At 55.5% G+C, this 13,643-nt stretch overlaps 1 protein-coding gene across 1 annotated transcript in view; it reads right to left on the reverse strand.

Annotated features, from left to right (window-relative positions):
- Window positions 1-13,643, reverse strand: part of LOXL1 (lysyl oxidase-like 1) — a 24,375-nt gene that overhangs the window by 9,406 nt on the left and 1,326 nt on the right. The window contains exon 2 of the mRNA XM_010843414.1: window positions 13,489-13,643. Coding sequence (XP_010841716.1) covers window positions 13,489-13,643 — 155 coding nt within the window. The remainder of the gene's footprint in view (window positions 1-13,488) is intronic.

Consider the following 13,643-nt stretch of genomic DNA (forward strand, 5'->3'; position numbering starts at 1 on the left):
CACAAGAAAACACGTCCCCGGAGCAGGCTGCTGACAGGGCAGGATTCTTGGCTTGGGCGCCCAGCCCGCCTCGCTCAGGATTCCTTTCATCCTGTCATTGGCCCCCAGAGTGGACCACACCTTCCCGTCTGCAGCCTCTGGCCTCCAGTCTGAGGAGGGCCTGGGGCCCAGTGCCCAGGGGAAGTCTGGAGCCTGGTCCAGTCCCTGGATCACTTGTTCCTCCGGTCAGGCTGCAGCCAAGGGTCTGTCCACTCTGCTCCCCATCCCGTACATAACTTCATCCCAGTGAGTTATTAGGACTAAGCAGAAGCTGAACTCAGGTGTCCAGACCCTAGCCACCCGGAATAAAGAAGGAAAGATCTTGATGTTGGGTATGTGGAAGGGGTAGGGTTGGAGGTGGCTGGGGGGCCTCCAGAGCCCTGGGTTCCATCCCAGCTCAGCCACCAGCTTAAAGGGGAATGGGCTTGGGTCTCCATGTCCCCTCCTCTCTCATGCTGCCGGGCTTCTGGCAGATAAATGATAAAATGAAGCTGTAAGCTCTTCTTAGCTTCTTTCAAGCCCTCTGTTTTTTGGGGGACAGGCACAGTGAGGGGGCTTGAGTCATACGGACAGGCTTCTAGCCCCTTCTTCTTGCTGCCAAAATCCTCTTGTCAGCTTGCAGGTCCAAAAGACGAGTCAGAAGAGGGGGACGCTGGCTTCTGAGCTTTTCCCAGAGGTTTCTGCCTGCCTGTCACCCCTCACAAATTCATCTCTGGGGCTCCCAGACCTCACCCCTGCCTGCCTGGGGCCCAGGCCTCAGGCGGGAGCAGCCAGTGTGATCTCACCTGCTAGGAATGAAGAGGAAGCACGGAGCACAAGGGTGGGTGAGGATGAGGTGGCTCCTGGCTGATGGGGGCTGTCTTGGCCAGCCTCGGCCCCGTTACTCAAGCCCCTAGGAATGCTTGCAGTCATTTCCCCAGGGAGCGTCAGGCCCTGAAAGCAAGGGCCACCTCCGAATCAAGCTGTTTCTCACTCTCTGGTCCATAGAAGCTTGTGGGTGGGGGAGAGGGGGGTGAATGGCCAGGAATGGCTCCCTTCCCATTATCAAAGAGCCTTTCCCTCAGCAACATGTGGTGGTGGGTCAGCTGGGCCTGAAGCTGCATGAGACCCACATTTGGCACGAGGCAGCCTGCCACCCCCACTCCAGGCTCGGTTTCAATAAACACTGTACAGATGACTCTACAAAGCTTTCTGGCCCGACCCTTCCTCTCAGTCCCGAGAAGCTGGAAGAGCCAGCTAAGAGGCTGCGGGTACTCGGGGCGGGTGCGCTCCTGGCCTCTGACTGCGCCTTGACTCTGATCACATACTGAATTCTGATCCTGGCCACACACTGAAGCTTGCTCCTGGTCCTAGGCTGAGCCAAAGATGACCATTTTCCTCTTACTGTTGAGGAACCTCAGGTTCAGGCAGGCGCCTCCTGCTCCAGGAAGGCTTCTCTGATTGGCAGAGACATTCCAAGCTGCTCACACTTCTGCCTCACTACTAGATTTCATCATAGTCACCTGTGTCTGCTCCCCTCCAGTCTGTACTCCCTGAGGGCAGGACTCACGCCCCACTCACCCCCTCAGCATGCTTCAGGGCTGACTGTTATGCTCTCAGTCTCTGTCAGGCAAGCTTCTTTACTGATCTGTGGCTTCACACTTTACTGTTCCACTCATCCACAAGCGTGCTCCTCAGCCCGTCTCCCTTAGGAAACCACGGCACACAGTGGTGCTGGAGGGAAGCAGGCTCAGAGACGGCAATGAATTTGCCCACAGTCACACAGCAAGTCAAGGAAGCCCCAGGAAGAGCTTCCAGGTCCCAACCTCTCCTTCTAGGACCTTACGTGTTATTTCTTCTTTGTATAAAGACGATTTTTTTAAAAGTTACAATTTACACAGTCAAATGCACAGATCTTAGGCATACAGTTTGATAAGCTTTGACAAATGGACACAGGGTGTTAGAGCCACCACAGTCAGCTATGGTCTGTTCCCATCATTCCTCAAAGCTCCTCCCTGGCCCTTCTCAGTAAATCCTCCCTCCCTCCTCCCCAGGTAACCACTGATCTGCTTTTTAAGCACTTTAGATTGGTTATGCCTTTTCTAGAACTTAAATGGAATCACCCTGATCATTATTTTATGTTCTTTGTTCTGCATCTCTGACCAGCGCGGGGGTCCTGTGACTCCCCACCTTCACTGCCATGGGGTAAGCTACTGGAAATGACAGAGTCTAGGCTGGGTCCCCTCAACCCCCCTTAAAATCCTCCACTGAGGTCTCTGGGAACAGCAGGCCCCCTCCCTCAGCTGGTATGTTTTCCCAGGGAGAACAATGCCTCCTTCTCTGCTGCTCTCCCAGGAGGCATTCCATCAGCAGCCAGGCCTGCAGGCTTGGGCTTCAGCCTCTCCACAGGGGCCTGGGTGTGTGGGTGGGCTGTGTGGTGTTGGAAGGGGGCTGAGGGAAAGCTTGAGTGGGCACTTGTGGATGTAGGGGTAGGGGTGCCGGTTTGTTACCTCTGGCTTGTGGAGGCACATCCAGGCCCTCCAGACAGAGTGGCCAATGTTGGTTAAAGTTCAGTTCCAACAAGACCTGTGCTCACCTCTCTTCCCTACCATCCCAAGAAATGTGCATTTTAAAAGGAAGATCCTGGTCATCAGGTCATCAGAAGGCAGGGAGAACCATCAGTCATGGGATGTAATTTTGTGGGGGGGCCGGGGCTGGGATGTCTTATGCAGAATGTATGTAGTCAGCCAGCTTGTGGACCTCACACTGGAGACATTATAAAGTAGTGTAGTGGGAGGTTTCTCTGGAGACACTTGTTTTTATAAACGCAGAGAACTTTTATAAATGCAGAGAAATGAATTATCATTTCAGAGCAACCATTATCACTGGTTTGTGCAAGGCCATTCTCATAATTACGTTTTTTTTAACTTTTCATCCTTACCCTGACCCTTAGACATGTCTTTGAACATCTGTGTCTCTGTATAAAATTGGAAGTGGCTATGTATCCGTGAGGTATATGAATGATATTGTCTTATGGGTCTCATTCCATTTCTTGACTTCCGGTAATATTAACTTTTAAGATATGTCAAGTTCATCGCTGGTCATTGTGAGTACGATTCCACAGTTTATACCCTCCATGCCCGATCTAGCCAGTCTCCTGGGGATGGGGTTGCCCCCTCAAAGGCTGGGCGATGGGCGTGCTCAGGCTACCCAGGGAGGCCTGGTCACCTTCAGCGGCCTGCCGTCCTTGCCCAGGAGGTAGGCAGGAGCCTGGCTTCTTACCCTTCTGTCACAGGCCTTTTGTGAGGCCCTGGGTGGGTCTGGCCCCTGTCTATGCCTCACTGCTTCCATTAACACGGACTGAGGGCTGGGAGCCTGGGGCTGACCCCCGGTGAACACTCTTCCCCAGAGACAGTGTGCTGGCCACACGGGGTCAGGCTGCACACTTTGGACTAGGGTTGGGAGGACACTGAGTCAGAGGGCAAGGGCCCTGGGGATGACTGAAGCTAGGCTGCTCGGCTGGGGAGGGGCTGGGTGTGAGTGAACCAGTCCCAAGGCCACTCTGCAGGCAGCCTCTGGTCTGGAGGAAGTCCCTCAGCCTCGGGGGCCCCATTAAACCCTCCAGGGCTGGGAGGACACGGAGTGGGGGCCAAGCGCCAGCACTCAGCATTCCTGCTCTGCCTCTGGGGCTTCCTCTCAGTGGGACCCAGGGCCCCTGCACACTGCCTCTTGGGGGTCTGATGTCCTCCCGCCTCACCTGGGCTGGGCCTGGAGCTGCCGGCTGGCCCCCACACCAGCCTGTGGAAGGCTGAGGACTGTCTTCCTGCTCCCTGGCAGGACACAGCTGGGGCCTTCTGGTGGGAGAGAGTCCAGCAGGCGATATCTGCCATCTCGCCCTGCGCCTCATGTTCCAGGTCCCGGCCCTTCTTTAGGCTCAGTTTCCCCATGTGGATGACGGGGAGATTAGAGTAACCGTCCCGTGAGAGCAGGTTTGATGGCTCCATAAACACTTGGAGATTAAAATATTTTTCAGGAGCTATTCAGGCCATTCCCCAGCTTTGGGCAAGAGCCCAGGACCTCTCACAACCTCTGCAGACGATACTCTAGCTGCCAGGAAATTCTCCCACCGTCTGACCTAAATCCTTCCTGCTTTAGAAGGAATCTGTTCCCTCCTGCTCAGCGGTTCCTGGCGGCCGCCCAGAGCGGAGGGTCTGAGGTTACATTCCCTCCGCGTGCCTACACCTCACCTGTTTTCCTCTTGGCTTCCTCTTTCCTGTGAGTTCCATAAACCTCGTCTCCTTTGAAATCCTTCTCCCCAGCCTCCTGCTCACACGAAGCAGCTGAAGGCAAATGGAATGCCAAAGAGCCCTAATCTCTCGAGCCTGGAGCTGGAGGATAAACAATGTCCGGCAGGAACCGGTCAGTGGGTTGTGAAATATGTAGAGAGAGGGATGTTTTGGCCCGAGTGGCCTGACTCCAGAGCAGCCCCTCGGTGGGGAGAGCAGGAAGCTCAGAGAGCATGGCCTGGAATAAGGATGGGCCGGGAGGGCCTCAGAGGCGGGAGCTGGCAGCTCTGGGTCCTAGGAAATGATCGTCTAATAATCAGGACATTAAACTGTCGGTGCCACACCTGGGTGACCAGAAGGCAGGCAAGGTTCTGCAGGATCCACTGTGGCCCACCGTGAAGGGCAATACAGTCCAGGCAAAGGAGCTAGGATGGTCACTGAGCCTAGCCCAGAACCTTTGGTGGCTCCCCATCACCTACAGACTGCTGCCCCCACCAGACGGGGAGAGGCAGTCCAAGGGCAGCGATGGCCTCGCTACTCTGGGTGACAGCTGCAGACTCAGAGGAGGGTAAGTGTTTGTTCAATTGAGCAAACCACCCAGAAATAGCCGGGGCAGAGCTGGAGGAGGCCGCCAGGGAGGTGAGCTACCTCTGCCTCCTGCTGCCTCCTCACACCCCTCCATCACTCACACTCTTCCCAGTGTGAGCATGCCCACCCACCCAGCCACGGTTCCCCTCTTGCAGGCCCTGCCTAGTGCCCTGCCCCCACCTCTAGAAGGCTCTGCAGATCCCGTGGTCTCCTAGGTTCCCTTGCTGCCCCTCAGACCCTTCTCAGTGACCTGAACTTTTTATCTTTCTTACAAAACTGCCCATCTCAGCTTATGGTGACTTCACCCTTTCAGCTGCACAGGACATAGCCCTTTTCTATCATGCCCGACCCCTCTCTTTCTCTTACACCCCACATCCAATTCATCAGGAAAAGCTCATCGGCTCTATCTCCAAAATATATGCTGAAACTGACGGCCCCCCACCTCGTTGTTATCCCCCTGGCTTGGCTGCTGATACCTCAGCTTCGATCTCTGTACCAGCCTCCTCTCAAACTCTCGCTGTCTGCCTCCACACAGTCCACTCCCAGCATAGCAGAAAGAGACCCGGCTTAAATGTCACTGTAGTGGCTCCCCCCGGAGAAGGCAATGGCACCCCGCTCCAGTACTCTTGCCTGGAAAATCCCATGGACGGAGAAGCCTGGTAGGGTCCATGGGGTCGCTAAGAGTCGGGCACGACTAAGCGACTTCACTTTCACTTTTCACTTTCATGCATTGAAGAAGGAAATGGCAACCCACTCCAGTGTTCTTGCCTGGAGAATCCCAGGGACAGAGAAGCCTAGTGGGCTGCGGTCTATGGGGTCGCACAGAGTCGGACACGACTGAAGCGACTTAGCAGCAGCAGCAGCAGTGGCTCCCCCATGAGTGGAGAGTCAAAGTCCTCACAGTAGCCTACAGGACCTCCATGGTCTGGACCCCGTTACCTCTCTTACCTGTCTCCTATAAGGCCCCCACACCCATGTCGTGCTGTTCCAACCATGCTGGAACACACCTGAAAGCTCAGGGAATTCCTGCCTCAGGGCCTTTGCACTGGCTGGCTCTTCTGTCTGGAATGCTCTACTGGCAGATAGCTGCTTGGCTCACTTGACTCTTTGCTCAAAAGTCACCTTCATGAAGCCCACCCTGACGCCTTTGCAAGCTCTCCCAACACTTCAGAGCTCCCTGATTTCTCTCTGCTTTCTCCACAGTACTTACCACCTTCTATTATTTACTTATCATGTTCACCCATGAAGATACAAGATCTACAAGGACAGGGACTTTGTCTCTTTTCTTAAACTCATGAATACCCAGCACTAGACCAGCACAGAGAAAGGCACTCCATGAATATTTGTGGAATGGCTGCATTTCCTCATGAGATGGTATCTGCTCTCCTCAGCCAGCCTTCTGTGGTCTGGCCTTAACCTGGCCTTCCAGATTTCTTAACCCCAAGGAGCAGGAGGCAGCTCCTAGCACAACTGACCTTTTCTGCCACTGATCTCTGATCCCATAGTGCCCTTGCCCTGGAATTCCTTGCTGTGCAGGCACACGCACACCCCCCCTTCATCGGGGTACAGTCTTGAGGTCCCAAGGCCTACCTTGTTAGCCCTCCTCTGCCACCGCCCGGTGCCCCTCCCTCTTCCCTCTTCCACCACCTGTCTGCCGCCACCCCGCTGTGGCCCAGGTCTGTGAACGGAGTGTTCTGAGAGCTGGCGAGTTGGCAAGAGAAGGAAGTGGACCTGGACCGTGGCATCCTGCCTGCCGGGGCTAAGGCCCCGGCAAGAACAGGGATGGGTTCAGGGTGCCCCTGAGTTCCCTGTACCCCAGCTCGGGGCCTGGCACCTGCATGCCCTCAGCGAGCCTGAGGACAAACACCGGTATCCCACAAAGGGTCTGCTGGCACTACCTACGGGAGCACAGCCTTCGTTATCACGTAGAGGCTAGGACTGACTCCAAAAGCCCTTTCTTTTCAGAAAGGATTAGCTTTGGGGCTGGAAAACCATGGTTCCCATCGGCCCACGACAGGGAGGAAGGGCGGCTTGTCTCCTGAGACTCGGGTGGCTGACGCTCCTCAGGCCTCGACTTCCCCCTCTGGGCACCTTCCTGCTCTGGTGTCCTGATGCCCTTGCTCCATTTTCAGGTGATGCTGAGATGCCCGGTTTCTGGGTGCCCATCAGTAAGGGGGAGAGGGACCCAGGTGCAGCCTGGCCCTGCACTCCAGAACCCAGACAGCAAGGCCCTCTGGCTCCAGCCGCCTGTGGGGAGGAGGCTGTTAGGTTGGGGAAGGGGAGGGATGGGAGCAGCCTCTCCTTCCGGCCTCCCTCCCTCCCGAGCGGGCTGCTGCTCCGCAGGAATGCCGGGCACAGAATTGGAAGCAGGTGTGGGCTGCTGGGGCCGGCCACCGGCTCCTCCCCCGCCCCTCCTCTCCTGCCTTTCCAGCCACTGCCCTGGGGAGTTTTCCATGTGTTCTTGGCTTGGACAGGAGTCGCGTGGACTTGGGCTGGGACTACTGGGGAGAAGTGCCCCTTTGGAGGTGAAATGCCCCTTCGGAGGTGAGAGGGCATTGAGATGGGGGCACCTAGAGTGGGAGAGAGGAGGAGAGGGGGCCAAAGGCCAGAACACCAACCCCCCTGCCCCAGCCAAGTGTGGCAGCGGACTGGCACTTATAGGGCCTGAAGCGCCCTGCTGGGCCACCACCCCAACAAGCTCTGTGGGGCCTGCGAACTCAAGGCAAAAAAATCCAACTTTGTGTGTCTTAATGGGTTTAGATCTGAGAGAAACAATGAAGGTGGAGACATACCCTTCCTTGAGGGGCAGGAGCAGAAGGGGAGGTTGAGGCTTGGTGAGGGGAGTCAGCCTGGATCTGAGCTTGGCTGCTGATGAATTCTGGGACCCTGGATGAGTTACCAAACTTCTCTAGCCTCAGCTGCCTCCTTTGTAAAATGGGGGTGATAATACCTCACAAGCTTGCCGGGAGGACTAAAGGAAGAAACAAAAATAAAATGCTTGGCATAGTGTCTGGGGCATACTGTGGGTGCTCAGTCGCTTCATTCGTGTCTGACTTTTTTGTGACCCCATGGACTGTAGCCCGCCAGGCTCCTCTGTGCATGGGATTCTCCAGGCAAGAATACTGGAGTGGGTTGCCATGCCCTCTTCCAGGGGATCTTCCCGACCCAGGGATCGAACCTGGGTCTCTTGCATTGCAGGAGGATTCTTTATTGTCCTAGCCACCAGGGAAGTCCTTGATACACATTAAGGGTTCAGTAATATCAGTTGCAATTATAATTATTTAAAACAGGAGCTGTCTCTTCCTGCAGGGACAGTCCAGTTTGAGAGCAGGGGGAGAGGATGTGGCCCTCAACTGGCAGATATGAGAGGAGACAGGAAGTCTGCCTGCAAGGAGGCTGTCCCCGACACAACTTGTTTGTTCTGACACCAGTGACCTCCGATTGCCAAACAGGGGAGCAGCGAGAGGACCCAGGCCCCTCTGTCTCCATAGCTGTCTGACCCTTTACTCCAACTTCCTAGGCCTGAGACTCCATTTCTTTCTAAAGGAGCAACTTGGGACAACTTCAGGGAAGGAAGAAGGAGTGCTGAGCTGCGATTCTGCCTCCACCAGTCACCAGTTGAAGCAGTCATGGGCAAGTTGCTTAACCTCCGAGGGCCTCAGTTTCCTCATCTGCAAAATGGGAGTAATAGTAACAACAAAGGTTGTTATGAGGATGGTATGTGTGCTTAGTCGTGTCCTACTCTTTGCAACCCCGTGGACTGTAGCCCGCCAGCCTCCTCTGTCCATGGAATTCTCCAGGCGAGAACACTGGAGTGAGTTGCCATTTCCTACACCAGGGGATCTTCCTGACCCAGGGATCGAACCCACGTCTCTTAGGTCTCCTGCATTGGCAGCTGGATTCTTTACTACTAGTGCCACCTGGGAAGCCTGTTAGGAGGATTAAACGACTCTAACTGTAAATTTCCAAGAACAGTGTCAGGAGCTGTCCATGTGCTTGTTAAATATTCTGGAGTCTGGAGTGGAAATGATAGGGCTTCATGCTAACACCACACTGGGAAGGTGTTCTTTGCTTCTAAATCTGTGCACATTCTGTTTCATCTCACTTTGTCACAACCAGTGCTCACTGCCCAGAACACAGTAGGAGTCAAGTATCTGCTAAATAACCAAATGGATGTGAGAGGTAAGCCTCCATACATGAAGATTTAGGAAAAAAATAATGCGTGGGGGTTAAGAACCCAGGATGGGGAGTCATACAGACCCAAATTCTGGTTTCACTACTAACAGGTCATATGATAATCAGCAAGTGAACCCACCACCTTATCTATGAAATGGGATGGATTATCAGCATCTGGCTGGTGGGGTTGCTATGGGAATAAAGAGAGGTGATGTATAAATATAAAGTGTCCAACATATGCTAGCAGAATTATTCCCCCTGGACGTGGCTGGGAGAACTGGGGCCTGGCTCACAGGTGGCTTGAGGGTGGGGTCCTCTCAGAGTCATGAAGACATGACAGGCTCAGTGTGAAGTCTTGGCTCTGCCGCATCCAGCTGTGAGACCTTCCTGGGTCTCAATTTTCTCATCTGCACCACTGGCCTGTAATCCCCACCTCTCTAGGAGGCTGTGGGGTGAATGAAATTGCACATCGAGGCCACTAAGCTCAGCAGGTGCTCCTCTGCAAATGGTTGGAGTTGTGATCATCATTCCTGCCGGGGGGCTCTGACTCCGGATGCTTGCTGGGTGGAGGCCTGCTCTGTCTGCCCTTGCATCTCCTTCAAGCCTTGTGGAGGTGGGTGCGTGACCTGAGTCAGGCAGGCAGGTCCTGGTGGGGAGAAGGGCAGGCAGCAGGGAGCCTAGGCTGCTCTCAGGGACTAAGGGGTCCCATCTGGACTGTTGGGCGCAGGAGGCTGGATGGAGAGGAGCGGACCCTAGAAATATCTAGGCCCAGACCGACCCTGGGGGCTGTGGAGGCCTGAGAGATGGAGAAGGAGGGGACAGGAGGAGGTGCCTCAGGTTCTGGAGCAATAGGCTAAGGCATTTGTGATTTTGTCCTGAAGGCCTTGGGAGCCCCAGAACCTCATTGAGCAGGAGAGTAATGTGGTCAGCAATGCAAGGGTGTATCTACCTCACATGTAGGACGGACTGGAAGAAACCAGGGAGGGGGCAGTCACAGCTCCAACCGGCTGTGTGAGGATAGAGCTGGAGGAACCGTGCCAGGCAGGGCTGGCACAGCCATCAGAGGTGCCCTGGGAGGAGGCCCTCCAACTGGCCATCCTCCCAGGGCAGCTGCTCCACCTTATTTTCACAGGGTGGCCAGAACCAGTGAAACAGGCCAGGGGTGTAAGGGGGAGCCCTGGGAGAAGAGGCATGGTTTTCCAGGGCCTGGAGTCATCTTAGTCTGCACAAATATCAGCAGATCAGAGGAGCTGAGGCTGTGGGGAGGCAGGAACAGGGACAAGGAGGCTAGGAGGAGACAGCCTGGCAGTGGGAGAGGGAGGGGCACAGCTCAGGGGTCTCAGCAGGGCCTGGGAAGCAGGCAGCCCATCCCCAGGCCTCTGCCTGGATTTGCTGGGACAGTCAAGCCAGGTATGTGACCTGGGCCCCTGTTTCCTTGCCTTCCGTCCAGCTACATGTTTCAGAGACAATGGTATTGCAGGAACCCTTGGGTCCCCCTCTCCAGGGTGGGAGGGAAGCGGGTACAGGCACCCAAGGAAGAAACCAGGCTCCGGACAGGCGCTTGGAAACCGCCCAAACGTGGAGGCCGTGGGCGGTGCGCACATGTGTTTGGTATTGTGAGGACATGTCCACGCCCGTACACGCGCGGGCTGCCAGCGCCCAGCCTCAGACCCCTGGGTGTGCGGCCAGGAGGAATGAGGTCAGCCTCGGAGAATCCGCCCTGGACTCCCACACCAGGCCTGGGGGTCTGATCTCAAGCACAAAGCTTGGCCTTCCCCGAGCCGGGATTTTCCATGGTCCCAGCCTAGCAGGGTGGGAAGGGGAACAAATGATGGGGGAGAAGGTACTGCTCCCTCTCTGGCCTCTCTGTGAGCCCGGATTTTGCCTGTATCCCCCACCCACACACCATCCCCTCCAGGATTAGGGAAGGGGCACCTGGAGGGTGCTGACAACTTGCAGCAATACTTGGGTACCTACTCCTCCTAGAAGTCCTCCCTGGTTCCTAGTCCCTGACCGGGGAGGCCCCTCCTCTGGCTCCCCTACACCACCACCCTCTCCCCACCTGCCCAATGCCTGCCTGATCACAGCCCTGAGATGCCCCCTCCTCTATGCCTCCCTCAGGGCAGGGCCTGGATTCAGCTTGGCATCTCCTTCAGGGCAGAATTGTCTTTAATTTCAAATGAACACTGGGGATCAGGGGCAATGGCCAGAGGCCCTCCTGAGCACCAAGCACCTCCACTCCAGACACAGCCTTGCCCTGGTCAGTCTCCCTCTGAACCTTAAGATCTAACAAGCCACAGAAGGGCCTTAGAAAAAGCCACTGGCTCGGGGCACAGACGATGAGTCCAAGGCCTGGCTCTGCCAGTACTGCTATTTGAGGCCTGGGTTTTCTCCTCCGCCCAGAGGTGGAGCGCTTCTGGCTGAGCCCCACTCCGCGGTCTTGCATTCGAAGAAAATTCACCACAACAGTTTAGCCTATAGATAAAACGTGCTCTCCTCCACGGAGCTCTAGCAGGGGCTGATGCAGGGTGGTACCACACACCACTGCAGGGCTGCTGCGAGTCCTGCTGAGAATCAGATGCAGGTGAGGCCGCGAAATCCTTCATCACATCATAGAAGGGCCCTCCCTCTAGCTCCTGTCTGGAGCACCTGAAGGTTCTCAAAGTGGGATTCAGCATCCCAAGTTGAAGGCTATGCTTTGAATGTGAGGGAGAGCTGAAGCTAAGTCGATTTAGTCGTGTCTGACTCTGCAACGCTATGGACTGTAGCCCACCAGGCTCTGTGTCCATGGGATTCTCCAGGCAAGAATACTGGAGTGGGTTGCCATGCCCTCCTCCAGGGGACCTTCCCGACCCAAGGACTGAACCCACATCTCTTACGTCTACTGCATTGGCAGGCAGGTTCTTTACCACTAGTACCACCTGGGAAGCCCCTGAATGTGAGGGAGCGAGTACTACCATTAGGGACATGTCCCTCCCCTAGCCTTGGGCTCCAGCAGCCCACAGAGAGACAAGAGTCCCCACCCCTGCAACCCAGCAGCAGCCTCTCATCCAAGGTCAGTATGGCTGGAGACAAGGATGCATCCCCATGTAGACAGAGGCAGAGGAACAAAGGCTGGAGATGCAGTATCTGTGTCCCTGAGCCCCTCAGGGCTTAGCCCTCACTTGGTGGGCCTGGAACAGCCACCCTGGTGTGGAGCAGAGAAGCAGAAGTAAAGAATCAGGAATATTAATTGCAACCTGAAAGAGGCAAGGCTGACGTGGAATGCACACACATTGGAGTTTGAATGGAAAACCTTGACCAGAGCTGACTGCAGACTTGCAGAGACAGAAGCAGGAAAGGGAGTTCTTGGAGGGCAGAGGTTAGTTCAATGGCCGTTCAGCCCTGGCCAGACCACTCATGGGCCCTAGCCAAGGTAGCCTGCCTTAGAACAGCATGTGTGGAGCTGCTCATCTGAAGAAGGAAGGCCGCCTCTTCCAGTGTGCAGACAGCTTTCCCGAGACTAGGTCATATCTTCAACCTCCCCCCCAATCCCTGTCCACAACTGCCTCCAGGGACTTTTGCATCCCAGCCTGGGGTGCAAAACTTAAGAGGGCATCTAAGATCTCAGTAACTAAGGGAAGTAATATTTGAGGCAATATTTAAAAAAAATCAGCAGTACTGCAAAAAAAAGAAATCTGATGAAGAAAATATCAAAATTTCATATAAAGACAGATTGCTATTGCTAATTTTCAGTTTTTCCCTGGCTTGAATACAGTTTGGCATGGCACCATTACTGATTCTATTTCAAAATTTGATATTTTGTTCATCTTTTTTTGGCATGACTTTTGATCTAAAAATGCACTGAAATATTACTTAAGTAGATTACTAAGTTTTCTGGTGCCCAGGCCAGTGCCTCTCTAGTCCGGGCCTGGCAGTGTCCCTCGAAGGAACCCGGGAGGTCCAATCTGCTCTCCCGTCAGACCAGACCCTCTCTTCTAACCTCTTGTTCGTTCACGCCAAGCCCACCTATGCCCAGTGACCGGGAACTTGTCACACCTCCGGAGGTGTTCCCGAGGCCTTTCTAACCCGGATGCTCCGTGTTTCACCCTGTGAGGCTGGCAGAGGGGCACCTCCAAGAGGGGAGGACGTGCCCCAGTGGGAACAAGGGAGAGGCGGGGAGAGGGGCTCCTTTATGTGTCCTCAGATGACCCAAGCGTCTCTTTCCAAAGCCTATCCAGCCCCTCCGTCCCCTACCCCCCAGGTCAGAGCCTTGGCCTGCCTGGCCAAATCCTGGCGCCATGGGGATGTGTGGACGGTGGCGAAGGCCTGGGAAGCACTTGGGCTGCCGATGGGGGCCAGGGTGGGGGTCTTGACTTAGCAGGCGGGGGAGGCATTCTGTAAAGGATGGACGAAGCCCCGGGCGCCTGGACGGACTCACCTCGACCGTTCTGGTTGGGCCGGTACACGCTGCCCACGCTCAGGCGGCCCTGCTGCGCGCCGTTGCGCTCGGAGCCCGGCGGGGGCGCGTCGGAGCTGCGCACCGGCAGGTAGGGAGGCTCCAGCACGCGGAAGGGGGGCTGCGGCTCCACGACC

This window comes from Bison bison, unplaced genomic scaffold (genome assembly GCF_000754665.1).
Source record: "Bison bison bison isolate TAMUID 2011002044 unplaced genomic scaffold, Bison_UMD1.0 scf7180017864181, whole genome shotgun sequence".
Lineage (NCBI taxonomy): Eukaryota > Metazoa > Chordata > Mammalia > Artiodactyla > Bovidae > Bison > Bison bison.